Source organism: Netta rufina (genome assembly GCF_964035555.1).
Source record: "Netta rufina genome assembly, chromosome: 15".
Taxonomy (NCBI): Eukaryota; Metazoa; Chordata; class Aves; order Anseriformes; family Anatidae; genus Netta; species Netta rufina.
In genome coordinates, this window is record NC_140138.1 from 17,554,319 (window position 1) to 17,576,633 (window position 22,315).

The 22,315-nt window shown below is 40.0% G+C and overlaps 1 protein-coding gene across 4 annotated transcripts in view; it reads left to right on the forward strand.

The window, feature by feature from the left end:
* TNRC6A (trinucleotide repeat containing adaptor 6A) overlaps positions 1 to 22,315 on the forward strand; it is a 50,238-nt gene that overhangs the window by 16,097 nt on the left and 11,826 nt on the right. For 2 of the 4 annotated variants that reach the window (XM_084295875.1, XM_084295874.1), the window contains exons 5-15: positions 5,702 to 6,037; positions 9,924 to 9,971; positions 13,969 to 16,557; positions 17,345 to 17,509; positions 17,858 to 18,033; positions 18,228 to 18,308; positions 19,274 to 19,325; positions 20,719 to 20,861; positions 21,529 to 21,666; positions 21,898 to 22,026; positions 22,135 to 22,212. In XM_084295875.1, coding sequence (XP_084152001.1) covers positions 5,702 to 6,037; positions 9,924 to 9,971; positions 13,969 to 16,557; positions 17,345 to 17,509; positions 17,858 to 18,033; positions 18,228 to 18,308; positions 19,274 to 19,325; positions 20,719 to 20,861; positions 21,529 to 21,666; positions 21,898 to 22,026; positions 22,135 to 22,212 — 3,935 coding nt within the window. The remainder of the gene's footprint in view (positions 1 to 5,701; positions 6,038 to 9,923; positions 9,972 to 13,968; positions 16,558 to 17,344; positions 17,510 to 17,857; positions 18,034 to 18,227; positions 18,309 to 19,273; positions 19,326 to 20,718; positions 20,862 to 21,528; positions 21,667 to 21,897; positions 22,027 to 22,134; positions 22,213 to 22,315) is intronic. The other 2 variants (XM_084295877.1, XM_084295876.1) reach the window with 1 other exon arrangement.

Genomic DNA, 22,315 nt, shown 5'->3' on the forward strand with positions numbered 1-22,315 from the left:
AAAAAATGCACTGCTTCTCCTGCTGAGTACTGCGGTACCAATTACAAGGTATTAGGAGAGGCGTTTATGTCTGCTTTCCTTAAGTGTGATGTGTACTCTGCTTGTACGTGTTCAAAAGAAACACCAGGTTGTGTAGAACCAGTAGGTTTTCGGGGTGTGACAAGGCTCCGCGGACAGAGTGAGAGCCGTCTGTGTTCTGTGTTTTAGTAAGCCCCTTTACGTGCTGCTTCAAGGAAGCTGATGTTTTGGCTTTCGGAATATTGATGGCTTGTGGCAGAGCTGCTGGATGGCGGCGGCTGCGTGTGAACGTCAGAGCGCTGCTCCTGCAGCAGAGGTCGGTGATGGCAGCTGAAGCTCGGCGCGAGGCGTGCTGGAGGTTTCGCTGGGCTGACGGCAGCACCTGGCTCTGGGCACTGAAATCGGTTGGGCAGTCTGTATTTGGCTCTGAGCACAGGACTGAATACCTGATGAAAGTGCTGGAGATTATAATAAAAGAAAAAGTGAAAAGTGTTTACTGAAGTGCCCTTTTTTGTACGAAATTGCATTTGAGTTGCAGGTTAAGTATTTGCTTTCTTCTCTATATGCCTGCCATAAAGCTTCTAAGATAATAACCAGTTGTAAAGAGTTGTGAAAGTATTTGTCTTTATTCTGAAGTAATAAACTGTCCAAAAAAACAGTGAAGGAAAATGATACAATGCTTCCCTTTAAATAATAATGTACATTTTTTGAATGAACATCTGACCTACGTACTTAAGCTGTGTTGGCATCCGTGTGTCACATTAAGGACAAGGCTGCAAAAAGCAAATGGCTAAAAATAGCACGAGGAAGGGAGGGTAGTAATTCTGCTCAGTAGGCTACCTGATGGTAATCTTCAAATCAAAAGAAAATGTCTTTCTTACGAAGGACAGACTAATCTTACTTTTCCATTTTCTCTTTGGAGGCCTAGTATTATTTACTGAATGGAAGTACTGAGTTCCAGCCTTAATGTTACCTGGTTATTAAACGAGGTATTTCAGCAAGTTTAGCAGGAATTTAGAGTTGTCGCAGGAGCCCAAGCTGGCTGTCCTGCTGCAGAAGTGGGACAACATGGGATACAGACATGCAACTTTTTGTAGCAGTTCCTGTAGGAACAGAACGTGTTGCGGAGTTGCACATGGCTCTTTCATTGTTTCAACAGTTTTGTCTACTTGTATTCAGGATGCAAATTAATGTTTCATTAGTTTCCAAGTTTCCATCGCGTTAATGTCTTAAATAATTTATTTTGTGCGTGAGCTGAAGATAAAATACAAGAGTATAGGATCTCTAAATAATTCAGAATTATGTTCTTTCTTTTAGAAAAGTAGCTGGTTAAGTGGGGGGCGGGGTGGGTAGAAAGGTTATTTCTTTATTTCTACCCATAACTTGGATGTTTCCAAAATGATTTTTTAGCTAAGGTAGAAATTGGTGTTGTACCAGCTGAAGTAGCTATCAGCATGCATGTAAATTATAACCTTCCTTGAAAGGAAGTCTTAATGCTGCTGATTTCTTCATCATGCTCAGGATGGAGAATGAAAGTAATGAAGAAAATGCCAATATAATTTTTTTTGCTATAAGTAGCATTTTAATGCTGTAGTATTGCCATTAAGAATGCATGTATTTCATTCCTGTGGACCTCAAATATTCTAACCTGTCTAGTTTTATACATCTGGTTTTATTAAAAGAGGGAAGAAGACATTCATAGGCGTTAGAGATGAAAGCACTATTTGGGAAGGTTTCTGTATTTGTGCAGCAGCAAGCATAACAAATTCTAATACCAACAAGTGTCCTCCAAGTACTCTCATACCAGGTATTTTTAGAAAAAAATATCACTTGAAAGTACTTACTTGACTATTCTAGTGTTCTCAACAACTGTTGTTGTATTCCTTCTGCTTTCACAAAACGTGTATTTTTGTTGTGTTTAATGTCAGTACTATTAATGACGGACAAATCAATCTATTTGCCCTGGATTCCTCCTAAAAGAGGAATCTTCAAACCGTGCTATAGCCATGGGTAGCTAATGATGAGCCAAGCACTAAACTAAATGCTACTTAAGAAAAATACTTGAGTTTTGTTTTAATACTCACTTGAGTAATCGTGATGTGCTCCTACAGAATGTGAGATTTCACTGCGAGATAAAATCTTTTTTTAGATCCGGACTTTAATTATGTATGTAATAACCTAGTGAAATAATTCCTAAAAACTGAAGGCTAATGTTTATGCAAATGCCGGTGTTGTGGTTAGTTCTGAATGCTTTGTGCTTTGCAAAACAGTACAAGCTAGAACTGAAAACATCTGTCAGTCTTAGTCCTGAACTGCCCTGCTCTGTAGAAGGCGCGGGCATGAAGTACTGCTCGTATTGCAGAACAGAATAAACTTTGAATCAACACTGAAACAGAAAGTGCTTTTAAAAATAGCTGGGTGTGGAATTGAAATCTTTGACTCATATTTCCCACCATGGAAACTTCTTATTCATTTTCTTCTCTGTGAAGCAGAATTGCCCGAACACACCGAGCCTTCTGTTTTTGTTGGGTTCGGGGCTTTTTTTGTCTGCCTGAGAGCGCTTTACCTGATCGGGAAAACTGCTACGTTAGCTTTTAGATATTGAAAATAAATAGTAAAAATGAGCAGGATAATAAAGGCTTGTTGTTAAAACTACCCCTGTAAACGGCTTAGAGTTTACCTTTGTGCGGATCTTCAGGGGTTAATGAATTGGCAAACAGTTAGATATTTTCCAGATCAGCTAGCTGAGCTTACAGCTGCGGCCATTTTTCCACAGCGAAAATTCTAGCACTACATCTTACGTGTGTCAGCTTGAAAGCCAGACTTCCTCTGTTTGCCCTTCAGCATTCCAGCACTGACAACTCTTTGGGGCATGACATGCGGGGAGAGTGTATTACAATACATTTTTAAGAGGTCAGCTTAAGCAGCAGCGAGAAGAAACGTTTAAATGACAGCCTGGTGCTGTTCTTTGTGTGGTTTAGGAGGCGATTTGATCTTTGTAAGCTGATTTTGTGCGAGTGAGAAACTGTTTTCCATCTGCACTAAAGTTATTCAGACAGCTGCCATTTTTTTTATTGGAGGGGGAGTTTAAGTCACTGGGCCCCTACTCCAGGAGGAGTTGGCAGGCAGCACTCCTGTAGCAGTAAAATGACACCATGCTTCTCCTCCATTTTCTAATGAAATCTGCAGAGTGGGAAAGCAACACAAGTTGGAAGCGTCTTTCTTTGGAATCTCTCTGTAAACTGTAACTTCACCATCCCCTGCTCTGTGGGTTTTCAGCAGGTTTGTTCTTTATAAAAATCTGTCATTTTTAATATTCATTTCTGTAAAATTGCTGTTATTAGTCAAGTAAATTAACTGTGATTGTCTGTTAATAACGTTACCTTTCTGCTTTAATGTGGTTCGGAATAAAATAGTGTTGTACAAAACAATTTTTATTAAACAAGCGACTTCTTTATAAGACACAAATACTAAGATAAGGATTAAAGTGTCTTGCAATTTATTGTGGCAATATCGGAATATTAATCTATCATTTTAATCTTCTGAGAAGTTGTGGACCAGAAAATGTTGGGCAGGATGAATTGTGCAGCTTTAAACTTCCTCTGGAATACTTGGGGAACCCAAGGCGAAGTAATTGTGTTGCACCGAACAGCACTGCTGATTAATTTCAGTTTGAAATTGACATTCGGATATAATCTCTGCCTGTCTTTGTTAGTGTAACTGTAGTATCTGGTAAGATTTTCTGTGCAATTTGCCGGTCATAGTCCAAAGAAGACCGTATTTGCCAAGGAAGCAAATACACAGAATAGGAGAGAAACTTAATTTTCTTAAACCGTTTGTGAGTTCTTGCTCATGTTGCAGCTTAGGGGATGGCTTGGCAGAAAGTAGCTTATTTATTTTTTGCACCCTTTTATAGCTGAAAAGTGATTCAATTATCTGAAAGTCCACTGGATTTTGTTATAAGAAGCATTTGAAGTAGCATTCGTTAGGAAAGTGAAGTATTGATGTTGCTGCGCGGCAGTACTGCCCTAAATATGCTGCTTCCAGCGGCGTGGATCGCAGAATGTCGTGTGTAAATGATTTTGCTTTATCTGGAAGGAGTAGCTATATGAATAAAAGAACTATGGTAAGAAAAGTGAATCTTTCATTGGCTGTGTTTTAGGCTGTTCTATGTGGTGTTAAAAATCTCTTCAAGGTATAGTGCACTTTCCACTTAAGTTGACAGCAAAAAAAAAAAGTCTTAAATAGAGAGTACAAAGGGCTAAAAAAAAAAAACAAACAAAAAAACAACTGTGTCCCTAAGTGGTGCCCTTATTGTTTGACTACTTTATGGACTTGGTAACGTTATGCTGGCTGCAGAAAGTGGTTGTTTTGTGTATCACTGTCAGCACACCTCAGGTGTAGCCTTGAACCGTGCTTTAAACAGCAAAGACCTGTAAAGAACCACGGTAACTAGCAGGAATCAGCTGCAGCAGGAGGAGGATTGGGAGATCAAAAGGCTGAGACCTGGCCAGTAGTTGCACAGATTGTGGTATGCGAAGAAAACTTTTTCATTTCAAAGCTTGTAGTACCTAGACCACAGGAATGTGATAGCTGCTTATGTATTGAGCTGGTCACGGATTCTTAGATATTCACTGAAGTGGCCAAACAACAACAGGGAAAAAAAAAAAAAAAAAACAACTGTTATTTTCAGTTCTGGTAGTTATTTTTAAACCAGGAAATGTAAGTAGTCAATTGTAATATGGTTGTTTAAAACTTGAATTAAAAACAAAAATAAGTTTTAAACATAATTTCTTGTCACGCTACGTTCATCTGAAGCACTGTGCAAGGGACCGGAGTTATCATTTTTTCAATACAAGTACCAACCTATATTGTCAGATACAGCGCTAGCACTTCTTATCATCTCCAATTTATCTAATAGCTTGTGAATACCTTCTGCCCCCTGTAGTCTGTACATTAAATTGACTTACGTCCTGGCCATTCCTCTCCTTAATTCTGTCCTTCTCCAGTCGGCTGTGAAATAGGGAGAGCTGGGGCAGTGGAGGTGGCGGGCGTGCTGTCCAAGCTCTGAAAGGCCCTTTGGAGCTGGAGTTGGGTGTCCTGTGCCTGACCAGCGTGGCCATAGAGTCACCAAGCTGTTTGTGGCTGCTACCTGCACTGGCAGAGCTCTCTGCTGGCAACAGATCTGACTGGAGATATTCCTGTGTTTCCCTGGGGGGGTTAGGGTTGCTAACACAAGCAAGCCTTAACAGTGCGTTCTGGATGTCCTGTTCACCTCTTGTTCTTTTTGCAAACACTTTCAAGTTTCCCATGAGAGTAAGATTTTTTTTTTAATATTTTAAAGTAAGGTTTAAATTCCTAAATGATCTGATACAGCGCTGACTTGTCAGAAAAAAACGCTATAGAAAGCTTGTTAGTAGTAGCATCCTTTACCTTTGTCAGAAGTAAGAGCGAGACACATCTACTTCCAGATCTGTGCTATTGAAGTATTAAAGCTGTATGACTGTGGGATAACGTAGCTGTAACTCATTCTCATTAAAACCTCTAATCAGAAAAAAAAAAAAAAAAGCCATTACATAAAACATAAATACATCTAAGATTATCTACTTAATCTTCAGTTTTTTAATATCTTGTTCTGATGAATAACTTTGTCCAATTTTCTTTTTCCTGGGGGTGGGGGTAGTGCCAGAACAAACAAAGACAAGTGTAAGCCAGCCTCAGCCTGTCACCTCTAACGGCACTTCCACAGTAACCAGCACTAATAATAATGCCAAGCGGGCCACAGCCAACAATCAGCAGCAGCAGACCTTGCCTCGATACCCTCCTCGTGAAGTACCACCGCGATTTCGACACCAGGAACAGAAACAGCTTCTGAAACGAGGTCAGCAGTTACCAGTTATAGCTGCAAACCTGGGATCTACTCCTAAAGTATTAAACGGCCAGTCAGGAGGCAGCACTGTCACAAATAAACAGCCAGTGATCAACGGAGAAGTGCCGAACAGCAGCAAAAAACAGCCAGGTGAGGGAGAGGTACCTTGTTTTCCTTTTAATTAAAGTTGAATCGTTTAAATCCAATTATTAATGTGTATATTATTTAAACTTCAAATGTAAGCCATAGCACATTGAGATGTTCTCCTGTGTTGTAGCTTAATATTAAACATTATAGGATGACCTCAGACATCTTTTTGCAGATTTGTCTGAAACTTAACACAGCTTAGTTGCCTGTTGCTGCCAATGGCGTACAATTTGAGCTGATGTTGAAGCCAAGACTGCTTTATGTCCTGAATTTCCATTCTTTATCATAATAATTAATCCAAGTATGGTACAGAGAATGTGCTCAGTTTTGATAAACATCTCAGGGTCCTTCTTATTTCTAGAGCATTCTGAATGGCATCTCAAGACTTACATATATTTACAGATATAAATAGAATGCAACTTGTTTAGAATATCAAAATTGCTTTTTGTTATTAGGTCAGAGTTTTCCTTGTGACAGTACAACACTTGTTCCCACGGATAATTTCTTTTGAAACCTTACTAAATACCCAGTATTTCTCCAAGTTAGTGTTTCGCACATGACAAAAAATGTGACTTCTAGCCACACCAGTTACCAAAAACAAAATTGTGGAAAAAAAATGTAATGCTTCAAGTTTTAGTTAAATTTTGAGCTGTTGAGATTGCAGAATCTTGAAGAAGCAGTATTTGAAATGAAGATTAATATGAAAGCATGGAAAACATTTAGTCTGTGTGCCCTTTAAAGAATGTTTCTGATGTTGCTTTCCATTAGTATTGTTTCTATTATGTACTGATAAAACTCTTTACCATTCCGAGAATTTATAATTTTAGAAGCTTTTCTTTTTTTTTTACTTGTGTAATTTTATTCCTGTCTATAGTTAGGTTTTCAAACACCCGTTCATGTTCTTGCTGTCTTTTTAAGATGAAACTTTTTCTCCAGAACGTGTCCTCTGCTGGTCAAATTGTATGGTAGCAAGTAGTGATTTAAAGAGAAGTTCCTGTGTAAACTCATTTTATGAAGCATAACTCTTTATAGAGCCTTTTAAACTTCTCAATTGCATCCAGAGGATTTTTTTAGTATACTTTCCTCCATTTAACTTCTCTTGTGAACCGCAGCCTGGTATCTAATTAGTTGGACTCCCATTTGTGTATCACATTCTTCCCAGGTTTGCTCAATTTTGCACTAGTGTGGCTGGGCAGCCTTTAGGCTAGGAGATGTCGATATGTTCCTGTGCGGTGATGTATTGAGTGTCTGAGGGGCAGCTGCTTTACTGGCAGTACTTCTGCTCTTTGAATAATAAGTTAATTATTTGGATAATAGATCTGTGTCCAACTGGTAACTAAAAGGTTATAAGAGTCTTTTTAGGAGAGAGGCAGGCTGGCCAAATCGCTTTCCTGTCTTAGGGAAGTTGTATTGTAACATTTGTAGGGTCCTGTCAGTCACTGCAATGGCAGATCCTGTTCTGTGTGCTGTTCTCGGGGCACCTCCTGTATGTGCAGGGTGGGTTGGTCGAATTCAACAAGTGTAGGATGGGGAGGCCTATTTCTTATTTCTTTCTGTGCCATATATCTGTGTGCCTGCAAGTTCTTTCCTCTGCTGTAATGAGGAATAATGCCTGCTGTGGATGTTCTGAAGGTTAGTACGTTGAGATGTGTGGGGAAGATGACTGAAGGGGAATATTCTGTAATGGTTTCAGAATCTTGTCTAATGAACTGATTGTGAAACAATGTTGAGGTGACCATAGTCCAGCAGCATGCAAGACTACCTTAATGTGTTTTGATATCGTTGTAACTGAAAGGAAATAGTGTTGTTGCTTGCCTTAGCCCTGCTCGTTCTCCACAGTTCCTCTTTTAGCTTTCAGCAGCAGCTTCAAAGTACTCTCCTTGTTACCTCAAGTTATTAAAAATCTCATGAAACGTGACACATCCTTAGATCCATTCAATTTGAAGAACATCCATGTACAGGCCATTTGGGTTAACACGTTTTATACCTTAAGGACATGTCTTATGTCTTTAGGACATGAGGAAACGGCCTCAGGTTGTGCCAGGGGAGATGCAGGTTGGAAACGAGGAGACATTTCTGCTCAGAAAAAGCAGTCAGGCATTGGGACGGGTTGCCCAGAGAAGTGGGGGCATCCCCAGGGGCATTCAAGGAAAGGTTGGACCTGGTGCTTAGGGACATGGTTTAGTGGGTGACGGTGGTGGTAGGGGGATGGTTGGACCAGATGAACTTGAAGGTCTCTCCCAACCTTAATGATTCTATGATTAACAGTATGTCTTTGAAGATGATTAAGTTTGTGGCTTTTAAAGTATTATTTAATGGATATTAGAATCGATAAGTATTTTAGGGCTAAAAGAAATACTGTAGCTTCAAAATGTTGGACTGAATCGCTGAAATCAGTAGAGGCTCCAGTTGTTTGTCTGCCATTCTCTGACACACCCTGGAGTAGGATCTCCTGCGTTCCAGCCGTGGTTATAACGTCGGGTAGGTGCTTTACAAAAGCCAGGGAACATGAGTGCTACTAACTTTACAGTTTGTTTAATGGGCAAAAAAAAATACCTCTTTGTATTTCATGTGGGCAATCATCTTCAGTGTGAAGCTCATGGAAGGAGATACAGTCTTGTCCCAGTGTGGTTATTTTAAGAAATCTACATAAGGAGCTCTTCACCAGAACATTTTCATACCAAATTCAGGTGTTTGCTTTACTGAAATTTTCTCCCCACGTGTAAACTTTACATGAAAGGAAGGTCTTGAATGCTACCTTGGTATGCTTGTTTGCCTTTCTGCTTTGTAACACATCTGAACAGCCAGGTGGTTATTCCACAATACAATGATTTATATAGTGAACTAAAATATTTGCTAGCAGTAATTACTTACAAATGTGGGATATAAGAAAACACAAGAGAGCCGTCAGGATCCTGGCTTTTGTCCAGTCGTTGAGTTGCTTTGATTCCTTCATTGACATGAGTCACTCTTCCTTTATTCTTATGCATCTTGCAGTTGAGCAGTTGCAACCGGAGCCTTTGGAAAAAAAAATAAAAATCTTTGTGTAACTTAAGGGTTTTTTTTTGTTGTTTTTGTTTTTTTTTCCATGCTTATTGAAGGAGTGAAGGAAGAGGTGAGCAGTTGGGATTTGGAGTGTGTAGGGATAGAGGTTGACTTAATGTAGGAAACGTTGCCTTAAATGTAACAATTATGATCTACACCTGTAAGATTTGTGGATATGAAATGTTAAATTCGATTTCGTATGCTGCCTGTAGGGTACTTAAAAGGAAGAAGCTATGAAAGTGGTGAATGTAAGTTTGTAATGGACTTGCTTAGCTTAAATCGAAGTTGGGTTATACTTACTTACTTGTTTGCTAAATCAAGTAGCCAAATGATGACTTACAGGTGGAAAAAGTGTACTGTTCAAAGAAGTGATATGAACTCGCTCGAGTTTCAGGGCTTACCTCTGAAATTCTAAACTAATGCAGTTGAAAAACAATGAGTTCTGGTTTCAGTGACTATAGATCCTTCCTTTCCTTTATATAAATCAAACTTTTAAAATTAAGGGCATTTTTAATTGGCTAATTAAATGCCAAGTATATAAAATCTAGCTAGTAGTGGAAATGTTTTGTAAAAGCAGCAAAATTGCTGAAAACAAACGAGCAAAAAGAGTGACATGAGGCCTGCACGCAGGAAGTCAGATTTGCTATCAGCCTCTTCTGCTGTGTTCAGAGCTGTAGGCAAGGTGACTCAAATAAGATTGAGAGAGCTCTCAGGAGAGGTATTTTTCTGAAAAGGGGGTGCTAATAAATGACTTAAAAGCAATGAGTGGTCCGGGGACTGATCTCAAAAGCCTAGTTTACTTAAGTAACACTCCTGTAATTGTCTTGCTTTTTTTTTTTTGTAGGCATGCCTCCCATTCGGGACTTGGTGAGCCACTCCCCTAACCAGTCAGGTGATGCACAGCTATTTCAATCTCACCTTTTTCACACTGTGTGTTTGTAGTAGTCACGTGTTTCACGCAGTTATGTCTCTGATTTTTTTGATTCTTTGGCTTATGTCTTTCAATAGCATGTGTCGTGCAAATGTCTGACTTTAGTATACTCTGTGTGCCATATCATGTTACGCTTAGATAAACATTTTTAATTTTCTGAAATGTCAGAATTCATACCAAAAAAAGTTTGAAGCCTAGACTGTGTGGCAGCTTAGCTCTAACATATTGTCCTTTTTTTTTAACCTTTATGCTCACATGCTGAATTGCATCTGGATGTTATTAAAGTGAATAATCTGTGTAAGCTTGAATTTTATATCAGGCGTTTCACAGCACTGGGGAGGAAATAAGGGATCACAGTCCCAGTCTGGGGGCCTTCCAATTTTGAACGCCAAGTTTATGCAGGAGTTGCATGTACCCGGGGCACAGAGCTGTGTGCCTGGTGTGCTAGATGAGACCAAAGAACGCCTGTTTGTTTTTATGAAATGCTTTGGAACAAGCATGAGGACTCGGGGCTGTGCCCTGTGAAAGCCCCAGGGGTAATGCAGGTGGTGGCTGCGGGGTGCTTTGCTCAGGCTGTCTGCAGCCCACAAGCCCCCCGGTGTCTCCCACTGCGTGTCTGGGTTACCACAAGCACGGTGCTCATCTCTGCCCTCTCCCCCCTCCTGCCACGTTCATCCCCTCCGTGAGTGGGTTCAGCTTTCCGGTGTGCTGGCAGACCCACCTGAGGGTGAATTATTTTCCATGGAGAGCTGCAGCTCACGGCGGTGCTGTGCAGGCACTGGGGAAGGGCCAAGGGCCGTGCTGGTGCAGAGGGTGCAGAGCACAGGGGAGCCACCCATTGCCCTGGGTTAGCTGCAGGCTCTCCTGCCCTGCCTCAGCAGTTCGGAACCTATTTCAGAGGCAGCAGCTACGTCTGCTGGTTCTTGGGTTGGAGTACTTTAAAAAGGCACAGACAGACCTGGGGACCTTTATCCGTACCACAGAGCAGCTGATGCCTGAAATTAACAGATACAGGGAGGCAGCCCTTTGGCTTTGGTTTTGTCCCTTCATAACAAACGTGCTTTTTAGTTTGTTTACTCAAGTCCATCTTTTTGTAAGGACAAAAAGTACAGTATTTGGGAAGGTGTAGTACTGAGGTACTGTGTGCGCCACTAAATTCTGTGGCTGGAGAAGGAGACAGGGAGGAAGGGAGCCGAATACAGGCATTTCTTAACTTAGGCTTCTCAGTCCTGCTGCTTAGTTTCAGTAGTGTGATGGTGTCATCAACTATTTTTTCAGCTTTGAGGTGTTGTTTTTTTGGTGGTATCTGTCAGATATGACAATTCAGAAATAATAGCTTGCTTGGTCAGTATTTGTATATTTTGTCTCAGGAGTTTGTGGAGATTTGAATTAGGAACATTGCTGAACCGTGTCTTGTGAGAAATCACCAATACATACTGGTGTCCAGGAAAAAGATTGTTAGTCGAGGTGGTTTTTATAGGTAATAGGATAAGTGTCTGGATGACTAGAAATTAATAATTATCCAGTGTTTGTGTACTGTGCTCGTTAACACTGTGCATTGCATCTAAATTAGTATAATAGAATTTTAATAAATACAAGTTTTCTTTCTATGTATTCTCTTGCTGTGCAAATTAGGGTTTGTTTGCCATTTCACTCTGGCTTGCTTGCCCTCTGTGTACTTTCATGCTGTTCTTCATTGATTATGTTATGGGGGTAATGCTTATGTAATCAAGATTTTTGTCTCATTAGGACAGTTTTTAATACTGTTGCTTCTCTTGTTCATGAGAACGCAGAGAACTCTGCCTATTTTTTTTTTAATGTAGGTTAAATGACATTTTATAAAATATCATTGAGAATTTGAAATCTTGGATTGCACTGGGCAGCTGCTCAGATACTGCAGCGGTTTTAGTGCCGTGTTAGTGGGCAGGTTCTAGATTGTGCTCACCAGAATGAATGTCTTCGAGTTCTCCCAAGGATGCTGTATGGTTCTCTTCTTGAGACTATGGAGCTGCCAGTCATTTCTAACCACTACAGCCCTATTTCTGCCTGCTGTGGATCTTTTTCCACTTCTCTATTCTAAATTCTTTTGCCAGCATCCTTGTTTCTCATGCTGTAATTATCACATGAAACTTTTCTGATTGTTTAGACTTTCTTGAGCTTCTTTCATCCTGGATGAGAGATGTAATTCTCTCAGCTGTCTCAGCCTTTTTGAGGCAGAAGCACTGAATCAAGATCTCTTTAGATCTACATCACTTACGCTTTTCTTCAAATCCATCAGTCATATTTAAATGTGATAAACTGCATCTGCCCTTTTGGTGGTAGAGTCAGAGTACAGAGAGCTGGCTCGTGCCAAATGATCTTTACATGCATGCTGTGTTTTACAGCTGAGCTATTGCCAAAAATCATATCTCGTGTGTTCTAACCTTCAAGTAGGTGGCAGTTCTGACTCTACTGGAGTAGCTGACGCTCAGTTACTTGTTACTATTTGTACACAGGGGATTGGGGCACGTCGGCATTTGGGGGCTTCAGAAGTTGTTGTGCAGAGCTGGCATTCCTGGTAGCAGAAGGGAGAAACTGGAGAGGCTGCCAGCTTCCCTTCAGACTTCACAATTAAAATGTGTTTCTTGGAGACACGTGAGGCTTATAAATTAGCATTGTATTTTAAAAGCAGCCAGTCCCTAAATGTTGTGTAAACAGCTTTTGAGAAGAATAAGGATGTGGAATTGGGGCATTTAATTACTGCGAGCTCTGTTTGTGAGCACGAACAGGTACAACTTCATAAAGGTATTCAGCTGATGTCACCACAGCCTCTTCCAGTCAGATGTGAGGCATGTGCTATGCAAATCCAGTAATTAAATAAGAATGAATAGGAGCACAAAACCTTTTTTTTTTTTTTTTTTTTTTTTTTTTTTTTAAGTAAGGGAAAACATTACTGAGAAAAGTAAATGTCTTTATTATTAAAAATCAAGACACCATGTTTTAATGGGCAGCCAACTGTGACTTGCCACTGTTCTTTCAGTTCAGGGAAAATACTAAAAAAAATAAATTGCACTAACAGGTTTTTTATTCGTGTTCTGTTGCCTTCTTCATTACTGTTTTCCCACATGCTTCATACTTTCACAGTTTCATCTTCTGCTGCATCTGTGTTTTGATTTAACAATTTGGAAAAAAAAATCTCTTCGATAAAGCGTTAGAAATAGGAAATGAGATTTGAAAATTTGCAGCACTTAATTTTATAGCAAATACTTCATGGTGTATGTATTTAACCATGAAAAGTTTGTAAGTGAATTGAGATGTATTTCTTCCTTATTACTGGATGTAATCAGCATATTAATTGAATAAGAAACAGTAATTCTTACATAAATGAAAACGAAGCAGTAGTTCAGCTACTACACTTAATCTGTGCTGCTGCACAGATCTGTTGTACCAATCTGCTTCAGATTTGTCTTGTGAGTTTTGTGTTCAATTGTTGTATAAAAGAGGAAAGATAACTTGTATTTAAGAAATCTTATATAATATCTTTTTAATGTTTTTCTCCAGCTATTGGCGCATAGTGTTTGCTACTGCTAGGTCAGTTTAATATCCAGGTCAGGTTCCTGCCTTTCAGAATTGCTTTGATTTTAAACATGTATGTTTTTTTTATAAAATATCTTATGTGGTCATACAGAGTTTTTTCTATTAAAAAGAAAAAACAACCTTTCTCTGGGGAAAAAAAGAACTGTTGCCATGCTTTGAGAAAATGCTACTTCACGTGGCTGGTGCAAATTGTTCTAGGTTATACGTATGGCAATGTTCTAAGCAGCTGTGCTGTAGTTTTTTCTGTAATCTTCAGTAACTAGTGTTAAAATAAGTAAGGTAATTCTTGGCTTAGTATCTTTGTAAGTTTTTGCCTTCTGCTCAATGAAGTAATAATGCTATATTTATAATACTGTTCTTGGACTTTCCTTCTTCTCTTTAGATCTGAACCACAGTGGTCTAGGATCCCATTATGAAAATTCTCACTGGGGACCAGTCTCTTCAAACAGTGACTCCAGCACAAACTGGGATAAAGTTATTGTAGACGGCTCTGACAAAGAAGCATGGCCATCAATCACTGGCAGTGACCCAGAGTTGACATCAGAATGTATGGACACTGACTCTGCCTCTAGCTCTGGGTCAGAGAGAAACCTCGTTATAATGGCTTCAGGGAGCACAGGTGGTGAAAGTGATGGCATTCGAAATGGCATTGGACATGGTTCTCAAAATAAGTTTGTGGTTGGTAGCAACAGCAATAATGTGGGCAATGGAAGTATTAATGGACCATGGGGTTTATCCCATGGGACCATAATAAGCACATGTCAAGTTTCTGTGGATGCTCCTGACAGCAAATCTGAAAGTAGCAACAATAGAATGAATGCTTGGGGCACCATAAACTCTTCATCAAATGGAGGGTTAAATCCAAGCACTTTGAATTCAAATGGCAACCATGGTGCCTGGCCTGTATTGGAGAACAATGGACATGCCCTGAAAGGGTCTGTAGGGAGTGGTAATTCTGGCACAAATATTCAGTGCAGTACCATAGGTCAGATATCTAACAGTCAGAGTATTAACTCTAAAGTGGGTGGTTCAGCCCATGGTTCCTGGGGAAGCCTTCAGGAAAATTGTGATTCTGAAGTAAATGGTACAAGGAAGGTTTCATTCAGTGGGCAACCTCAAAACCTTAACACTGAAATGAATGGACCAAATAACACTACTAACTTTATGACCTCTAGTTTACCAAACTCTGCTGGTTCAGTGCAGATTAACGAACTGCCTAATAATACAGGGCATGGGGCCTGGCGCGTGAGCACAATGAATCATTCTCAGATTCAGGCCTCTCCAGTTACAAATGGCACTTCCATTTCTCACCTTAGCAATGGTGAGGCGAAAAATGGTGGATCTTATGGTACTACATGGGGTGCCTATGGTTCTAATTACTCTGGAGACAAATGTTCAGGCCCGAACAGCCAAGCTAATGGTGACACTGTGAATGCAACTCTAATGCAGTCGGGCATTAGTGGGCCTGGCAGCACTAACTTTCAAATCAATGGGAATAAAGGAGGAGGGGTGTGGGAAGCAGGGACAGTCAACTCCCAGAACATGCCATGGGGAAGTGGAAACGGTGCAAGTGCTGGCGGAAGTAGAAGAGGATGGGGCAACCCTGCACAAAACACTGGCACTAACATTTCAAATGGTGAATGGAGTAAACTGCCTAGTAATCAGCATTCCAATGAAAGTGTAAATGGAAATACCAGGAAGTTTACAAACGGATGGAAATCTACTGAAGAGGATGACCTTAACAGCCAGAGTTCTGCTGTGTCTCAGATAACCGAGCAGAATAGCTCATGGGCCAAAACAGGTACGGGGGACAGTGAAGGTAGTACGGAGAGCACTGGATGCCATGAAGACAGAGTTACTACAGAAGGACAGAATCGAGAGAGAAGAAAAGTAGACCAGCATGCATTACTCCAAAGCATAGTGAACAGAACTGACTTAGATCCGCGTGTCCTTTCCAACTCTGGTTGGGGACAGACTCCAATCAAACAGAACACTGCCTGGGATACCGAAACATCACCAAGAGGTGAAAGAAAAACTGACAATGGGACAGAGGCCTGGGGAGGCTCTGTGACACAGACTTCCAGCTCAGGGGGGTGTGTGGATAGACCTAGCCCTAATAATAATGATACCTCATCTGTATCAGGGTGGGGAGATCCAAAGTCTGCTACAAGGTGGGGAGACTCCAAAGGGTCAAATAGCCAAGGGGGGTGGGAAGAGGATTCTGCTGCTACAGTAATGGTCAAGAGCAATCAATCATGGGGAAGTGGCAAAGAAGAAAAGTCATCTTGGAATGACACACAGAAGATCAAACAGGGATGGGTCGATGGGCAAAAGGCCAGCCAGGGTTGGGCAGTTTCTGCCAGTGATGGCTGGGGTGAAAATTCAAGAGGTAACCATTGGGGTGAGGCTAAGAAATCTAGTTCAGGAGGTAGCGACAGTGACAGATCAGTATCTGGTTGGAATGAGCCAGGTAAATCAAATTCTGTTACTTGGGGAGGTAGTAATCCAAACCCGAATAATTCTTCAGGATGGGATGAGCCTGCAAAGTCTAATCAGAACCAGGGCTGGGGAGACCCTCCCAAATCCAGTCAGCCTCAAGGTTGGGGGGATTCGTCAAAGCCAGTCAACTCTCCGGAATGGAACAAACAAGATGTTGGATCCTGGGGAGCGCCGTCTGCCACCAGTAAACCACCGGGGTCAGGCTGGCTGGGCGGACCGATGCCAGCCCCAGCAAAGGAGGAGGAACCCACTGGCTGGGAGGAGCCATCCCCTGAATCAATACGCCGCAAAATGGAAATTGATGATGGAACTTCTGCTTGGGGTGATCCAAGCAAATACAACTACAAAAATGTGAATATGTGGAATAAAAATGTCCCAAACAGTAGCAGCAGTTCAGACCAGCAAGCACAGGTACATCAGCAGCTACTGTCTTCAAGTGCCATGTCTAGCAAGGAGAGCAGTTCGGGTTCTGGTAAGACTTGGTTTTATGCAAATTTGTATTTCCATTTAATTGTAAAACAATTCTCTTGTTCTTGTTTCTCTTACAATACTTCAATTTCAAAGTGGAAAGGAGAAAGTGGCAATGGAAGTACCTTTTTATTTTTTTATCTTTTTATGTGCATTGCTTTTTTTAAAACATTTGATAACTTCATATCAATCAGAAGTTTTGTTCTCAATTCAAATAGCGTGAGTAACAAAGGCTAGACAGCTCTGCTGGAATTCTGTGGAGTGGGAACATGGAAAATGTTTAAAATAGCATTTGAAGAGTGAAAGTTTTCTTCATTTAATTCTAAGACTTAAAATTAATTTTGCCAAAGGAAAAAAAAAGTTGAGCTACTACGAGGCAGAATGAAGGATGGTTGTGTTACATGAACTCAAGATCAGACTTTGCAATCTTGTAGTTTTGGGGAGAGCAAGTAATACTTGTAGATGAGTTTGTGTGGTATATGCAAAGTATTTTGTGCTGTCTTTTTCAACTGCAAAGAGGAATAACTTAAATATAAGGGGCAGATCATAGGAACTTAGTATCTTAGAAATTTCTATTATCAAAATGAAATGTACATACAGAATTTCTATTTTTGCATATTTTACGGAACAGCTTGCAGTTGTAATAATTACCGTCATGCAAAATGTCAATGTGTATTAATATGCTGTTTATTGTATGCTATGGGTCTAGAAAAGGCAAAGCACGTGATTCTTTTAAGTGGCTTTTAAAGTCCTGTTAAAAACATGCCAGTAACTCATACTGCTTTGAAAAGGTTGGGGAGAGCCTTCTACTCCAGCCACTACTGTAGATAATGGAACTTCAGCGTGGGGTAAGCCCATGGATACTGGTACTAGCTGGGGAGAACCCATCAGCGATGCAGGAGGCACCTCTGGCTGGGGAAACGCTTCTCTTGGTCAACAGGCTTCAAATAAACCTGGTGAGTGCTTTTTGCACCATCTTTGAATAAAGATACTAGAGGTAAAATACCTATCTAGAAGCTGTACTTTTTTGAAGGTTTCTGTCTTGAAGTAAATGTAAAGTGAAATTCTGTCTGCATAAAGGGCAGCTGATTAATACTGATGCTAATACCCTCATGCTGCACTTCTGTCACTGAGCAGCTGCTCATTGATGTTTCTTTCATTCACCATCAGACTGTTGTTGATCTGAAGCTTGTCGGGGTTAAATAATAACTGCTTCACTTTTAGTTTCTGTTCTTAGTAGCTGATTTGCACGGAGACCTTTGTTTTGTTTGAAACGTTAATGTGTTGGGTTTTTTCACAACCAGGGCCTAAATCTATGCAAGATAGTTGGTGTGGAGATGATATGCCATTGACTGGCAGTCGTCAGACCAGCTGGGAGGAAGAAGAGGATGTAGAGATTGGAATGTGGAACAGCAGTTCTTCACAAGAAGCTAACCCATCTTTAAATTGGCCACCATATATGAAAAAAATGCCCACAAAGGTAATTATGACTTCCCATAGAAGGTAGTCAAGGCTTTTGCATTGATTTTCATTTATAAAAGCTAAGAACAGATTGCTGCACTGAGTGGTGTACCATTAAGCTTTAATCTTCATTCATAATGTTTTGTGGTTTAATTTAAGCGGTAGGGGGTAAACAATATCTGAGTATCACAGGAATTCCTTTCTGTTTTTAAGGGAATGATGAAAGGTGGAAATAAGCAAGATGAAACATGGATCAATCCATTCATTAAGCAATTCACAAATCTTAGTTTCTCAGTAAGTATTATACCTTTCCCATCTGTAACGCTTTCTTAGAGCGTTAGTTACAACGCACAAAAATGAAAATGCTTAATTGTCTAACGCTCTCTTTCATAGTATTTTTCTTTTACATCTGTTCATCTTCCCTGTCACCCTTCCCTCAGTAAGGAAGGATGTAAATTTGCAACCTCAGGAAGTTTGCAGGCGACACCAAGTTGGGGGGAAGTGTCAATCTGCTGGAGGGTAGGGAGGCCCTGCAGAGGGACCTGGACAGGACGGATTGATGGGCAGAGGCCAATGCAGTGAGGTTCAGCATGGCTAAGTGCTGGTTGCTGCACTTTGGTCACAACAACCCGTTGCAATGCTATATGTTTGGGGCAGAGTGTCTGGAAAGCTGTGCAGAGGAAAAGGATCTGGGGGTGCTGGCTGATGCTTGCCAGAACATGAGCCAACAGTGTGCCCGGGTGGCCAAGAAGGCCAACGGCATCCTGGCTTCTATCAGGAGTAGTGTGGCCATCAGGAGCAGGGAGGTGATCGTCCCCCTGTGCTCTGCTCTGGTGAGGCTGCACCTCGAGTGCTGGGTTCAGCTTTGGGCCCCTCACTACCAGAGGGTGTGGTAAGGGCATGGTTGGACCAGATGATCTTGGAGATCTCTTCCAACCTTAATGATTCTGTGATCCCCTTTTCCTTTTTACATTTTCGATATAGAAAGACCTATTTACTGATGAAAGGTGATGTTGTAAACACTACCCAGGTATTCATCCAGTAGTCTGTTTTTACTTATTGTTACACGTGTATTTCAGTAAAGATACCTGTTTTCAATGGGTAACAAATAAAGGGAGAAAATGCTTTAAAAATAGTCTAATTTACCTTGATGTCTTTTTTTCTTGCAGGTTTGAATTGAAATAATATATATGAATCTCTTTGTTTTAGCTTTTAAAAAGATTATTATTAAATAATTATGATTCGTTTTATTACTTCAGAGAGAATCACCAGAAGAAACCATACAGAGCAATAAGATGGACATGTCTGGAGGTAAGAAAGGGAAAACTTAGCTAGGTTTTATAGCTTTCCATTCCAGTCTGTTTTAGCTTATATAATTCTGTAAATTGCTATATTTATAGTAATTTCCTTTATATATGTGTGTGCATAAAGAATTTCCTTAAAGAAAAAGAATACCCTTGTAGAGAAAAAATACTAATTGTGCATATCCTGCTACATACCTGAATTACCTGATTGCTACAGTAATACTAATCCATAAATCAAGCTAAGCTTGTACATACTGAGCTGGCATGAAAGACTGTTTTCGTAGTGTGGGTTATTTTTTCTTAACGTAAGTATCTACTTACGTTATTACTAACTGCTGTCTGAACAACTTCACTAAAATATAAACAGAAATGTTCTGAATACCACACTCATTGTGGTTTGTTCTTGGAAACGCATTTTCAGTTCTAAGAAATAAATTAATACTGAACAGTTATTTAAGATACATTTATACTTGAATGCAAAATCACTTGAGCAGTTTTTATTTGGAACTGTTTACCGTTACGATTCCTCTAGCAAATAAAAATATATTTAGCGCCTTAACAACAATATATGATGATGGAATGTTTAATGGAAAGTGATTGTGGCACTGCATTTATTGTAGTTGCATTTTTTAAATTCTAGTTTAAAATTGGGTATTTTCACAGTCTATATTATGCAAATAGCCTGTTCTTTGCATTTTAGATTTAAATATTAATAGAAAACCTCATGTTTAAATTATTTCAAATTTTAAATTTGAAATTAAAACATCTGTTGGGAAAGTAATGCTCTTGCATTGCTTGCAGTAAAGTATTAAAGACTGCTCGACTACTGCTTATATTTTGATCTTCTAACTTGCCTAGTGGCGTTAACAATGGAAGATAAATTTTACAATTAGCTTTTAATAAAAACAAATATTTTAAAATTTTGTTTTCAGCTAAATAAGATTTTTGGTGGTGGTGATTTCCCCCCACCCACCCAATAGCTGAATCAAATTAAAAGGCCTTTGAAATCTTATAAAAATGAGGGAGAGGAGATAAAGATACAACTTCAAAGCCAATACAGTTCTTGGTGCTGCTTTTTTTTGGTGCCATTAACACTTGGAAACTCAATTATACTTGCTTTTTAAGAGCAAACTGAGAATAGTATTTTTTGTGAAGCCTAGCAAAATATGTTGACGCTTTGCTCATTCCAAGTTTTGAGTTGTCTGTAGCTGTTGATTCATAGTGTTTCCTTTCCTTTTAAGCGAAGCCCAGACAGCTTAAAGCTAAACTGATGCTTTCTTTTATTATTATCTATCTTGAAAGCAGTATTTGGTATTTCATAAGCATAAACCTATTTCTAGTTTATCTGGAAAACTGAATAATCCTTCAATGTCATCATCATATGTCTCACCTTTCCGTAGGGATATTGCAAGATAAGAGAATGGAGATGGATAAGCATGGCCTCAGTGTCGGAGATTACAATCGTGTGGTTGGAAAAGGCCCTGGTTCTCGTCCTCAGATTTCCAAAGAGTCTTCCATGGATCGCGGTCCTTACTTTGATAAGGTTAGTAGGTGTCTTACTGGGGAACATTCTTAACTTCTTTGACTCAGCAATCTAAGTAATTATCTGTGTGCTCCTTAGCTTTCTGCATTTAGTGGAGAGAAAACGTAGTGCTTTCTTGTTGATCCTAAGATATGTTTTGTTCTTTTTAACTTACTGATGTATAATACTAAGCACTTTCTGTAGCTCATTTGCAGTGCAAATAACTAACCTGATCTCTTTTGTTTTCTGCCTATTTCCTGCTGATGCTGGACTGTCATGTGACTCTTCCCTTCTGTTCCTGGCAATGGTTTCTCCCTTCTGCTTGCTTGCTGGCTGGTTGTTGCGCATCGGTTTGTCTGTCCAATCAGGATGGCATTGTAGCAGACGAGTCCCAAAACATGCAGTTTATGTCCAATCAAAACATGAAGCTTCCCCCTTCAAATAGTGCACTACCTAACCAAGCCCTTGGCTCCCTAGCAGGGCTGGGTATGCAAAACTTGAATTCTGTTAGACAGGTAAGGCTGTGTGCATATCCTTGGCATGTTACTTGACAGCATTTAATACCTTTTATTATAACATCCTAGCTACTAATGTGATTGATATGTTTTTAACTTCTAATTCAAATGTATAGGGGTGGGATAAGTAGCAGAAATATTTCCTTGTCACTAACCATCTGTCTTTTCCCCAGAATGGCAATCCCAGTATGTTTGGTGTTGGTAATATAGCAGCACAGCCCAGGAGCATGCAGCAGCCTCCAGCACAACCTCTTAATTCATCTCAGCCTAATCCACGTGCTCAAGTGCCTCCTCCATTACTATCCCCTCAGGTAATTGAGTACATAGAACTTTCTATGTATAAACTACCAAAATGCTGCTTCAGAAAAAAATCCCATTTATCAGTGTTGCTGGTGTTTATTTGGTAAATATTTGAAAACTACTTTGGCCTAATCAGTGTTTCAAAAAGAGACAACTGTTAACCAGATATTATGATGTTCTACATCTTGTATAAGTATTTGCACACGTTAGTCAGTTGCTCCTTGTACTGGTCCGTTCTGCAGGTTCCAGTATCATTACTGAAGTATGCACCAAACAACGGTGGCCTGAGCCCACTTTTTGGCCCACAACAGGTAGCCATGTTGAATCAACTGTCCCAGTTAAACCAGCTTTCTCAGATCTCCCAGTTACAGGTAAGCTAAAAAGGTAGATGCTCTGTGTTCTGTTTGAAACTATAAGTAGAAACTTCTCAGATATAAATTTTTCTAAAAAAACAACAACACCAAAACACTGTCTCCTAGCGGTTGTTGGCTCAGCAGCAAAAAGCGCAGAATCAAAGAAGCATGCCTTCTGGTGGTCGTCAACAGCAGGAGCAGCAGGTAAATACATTTATTATTAACTTTTCAAATAATCTTTTTAACTTGTTACTCATCCTAAGCTGTATTTTTTGTTACAAGCCATATAAAAGTGTGCAAGAATGAA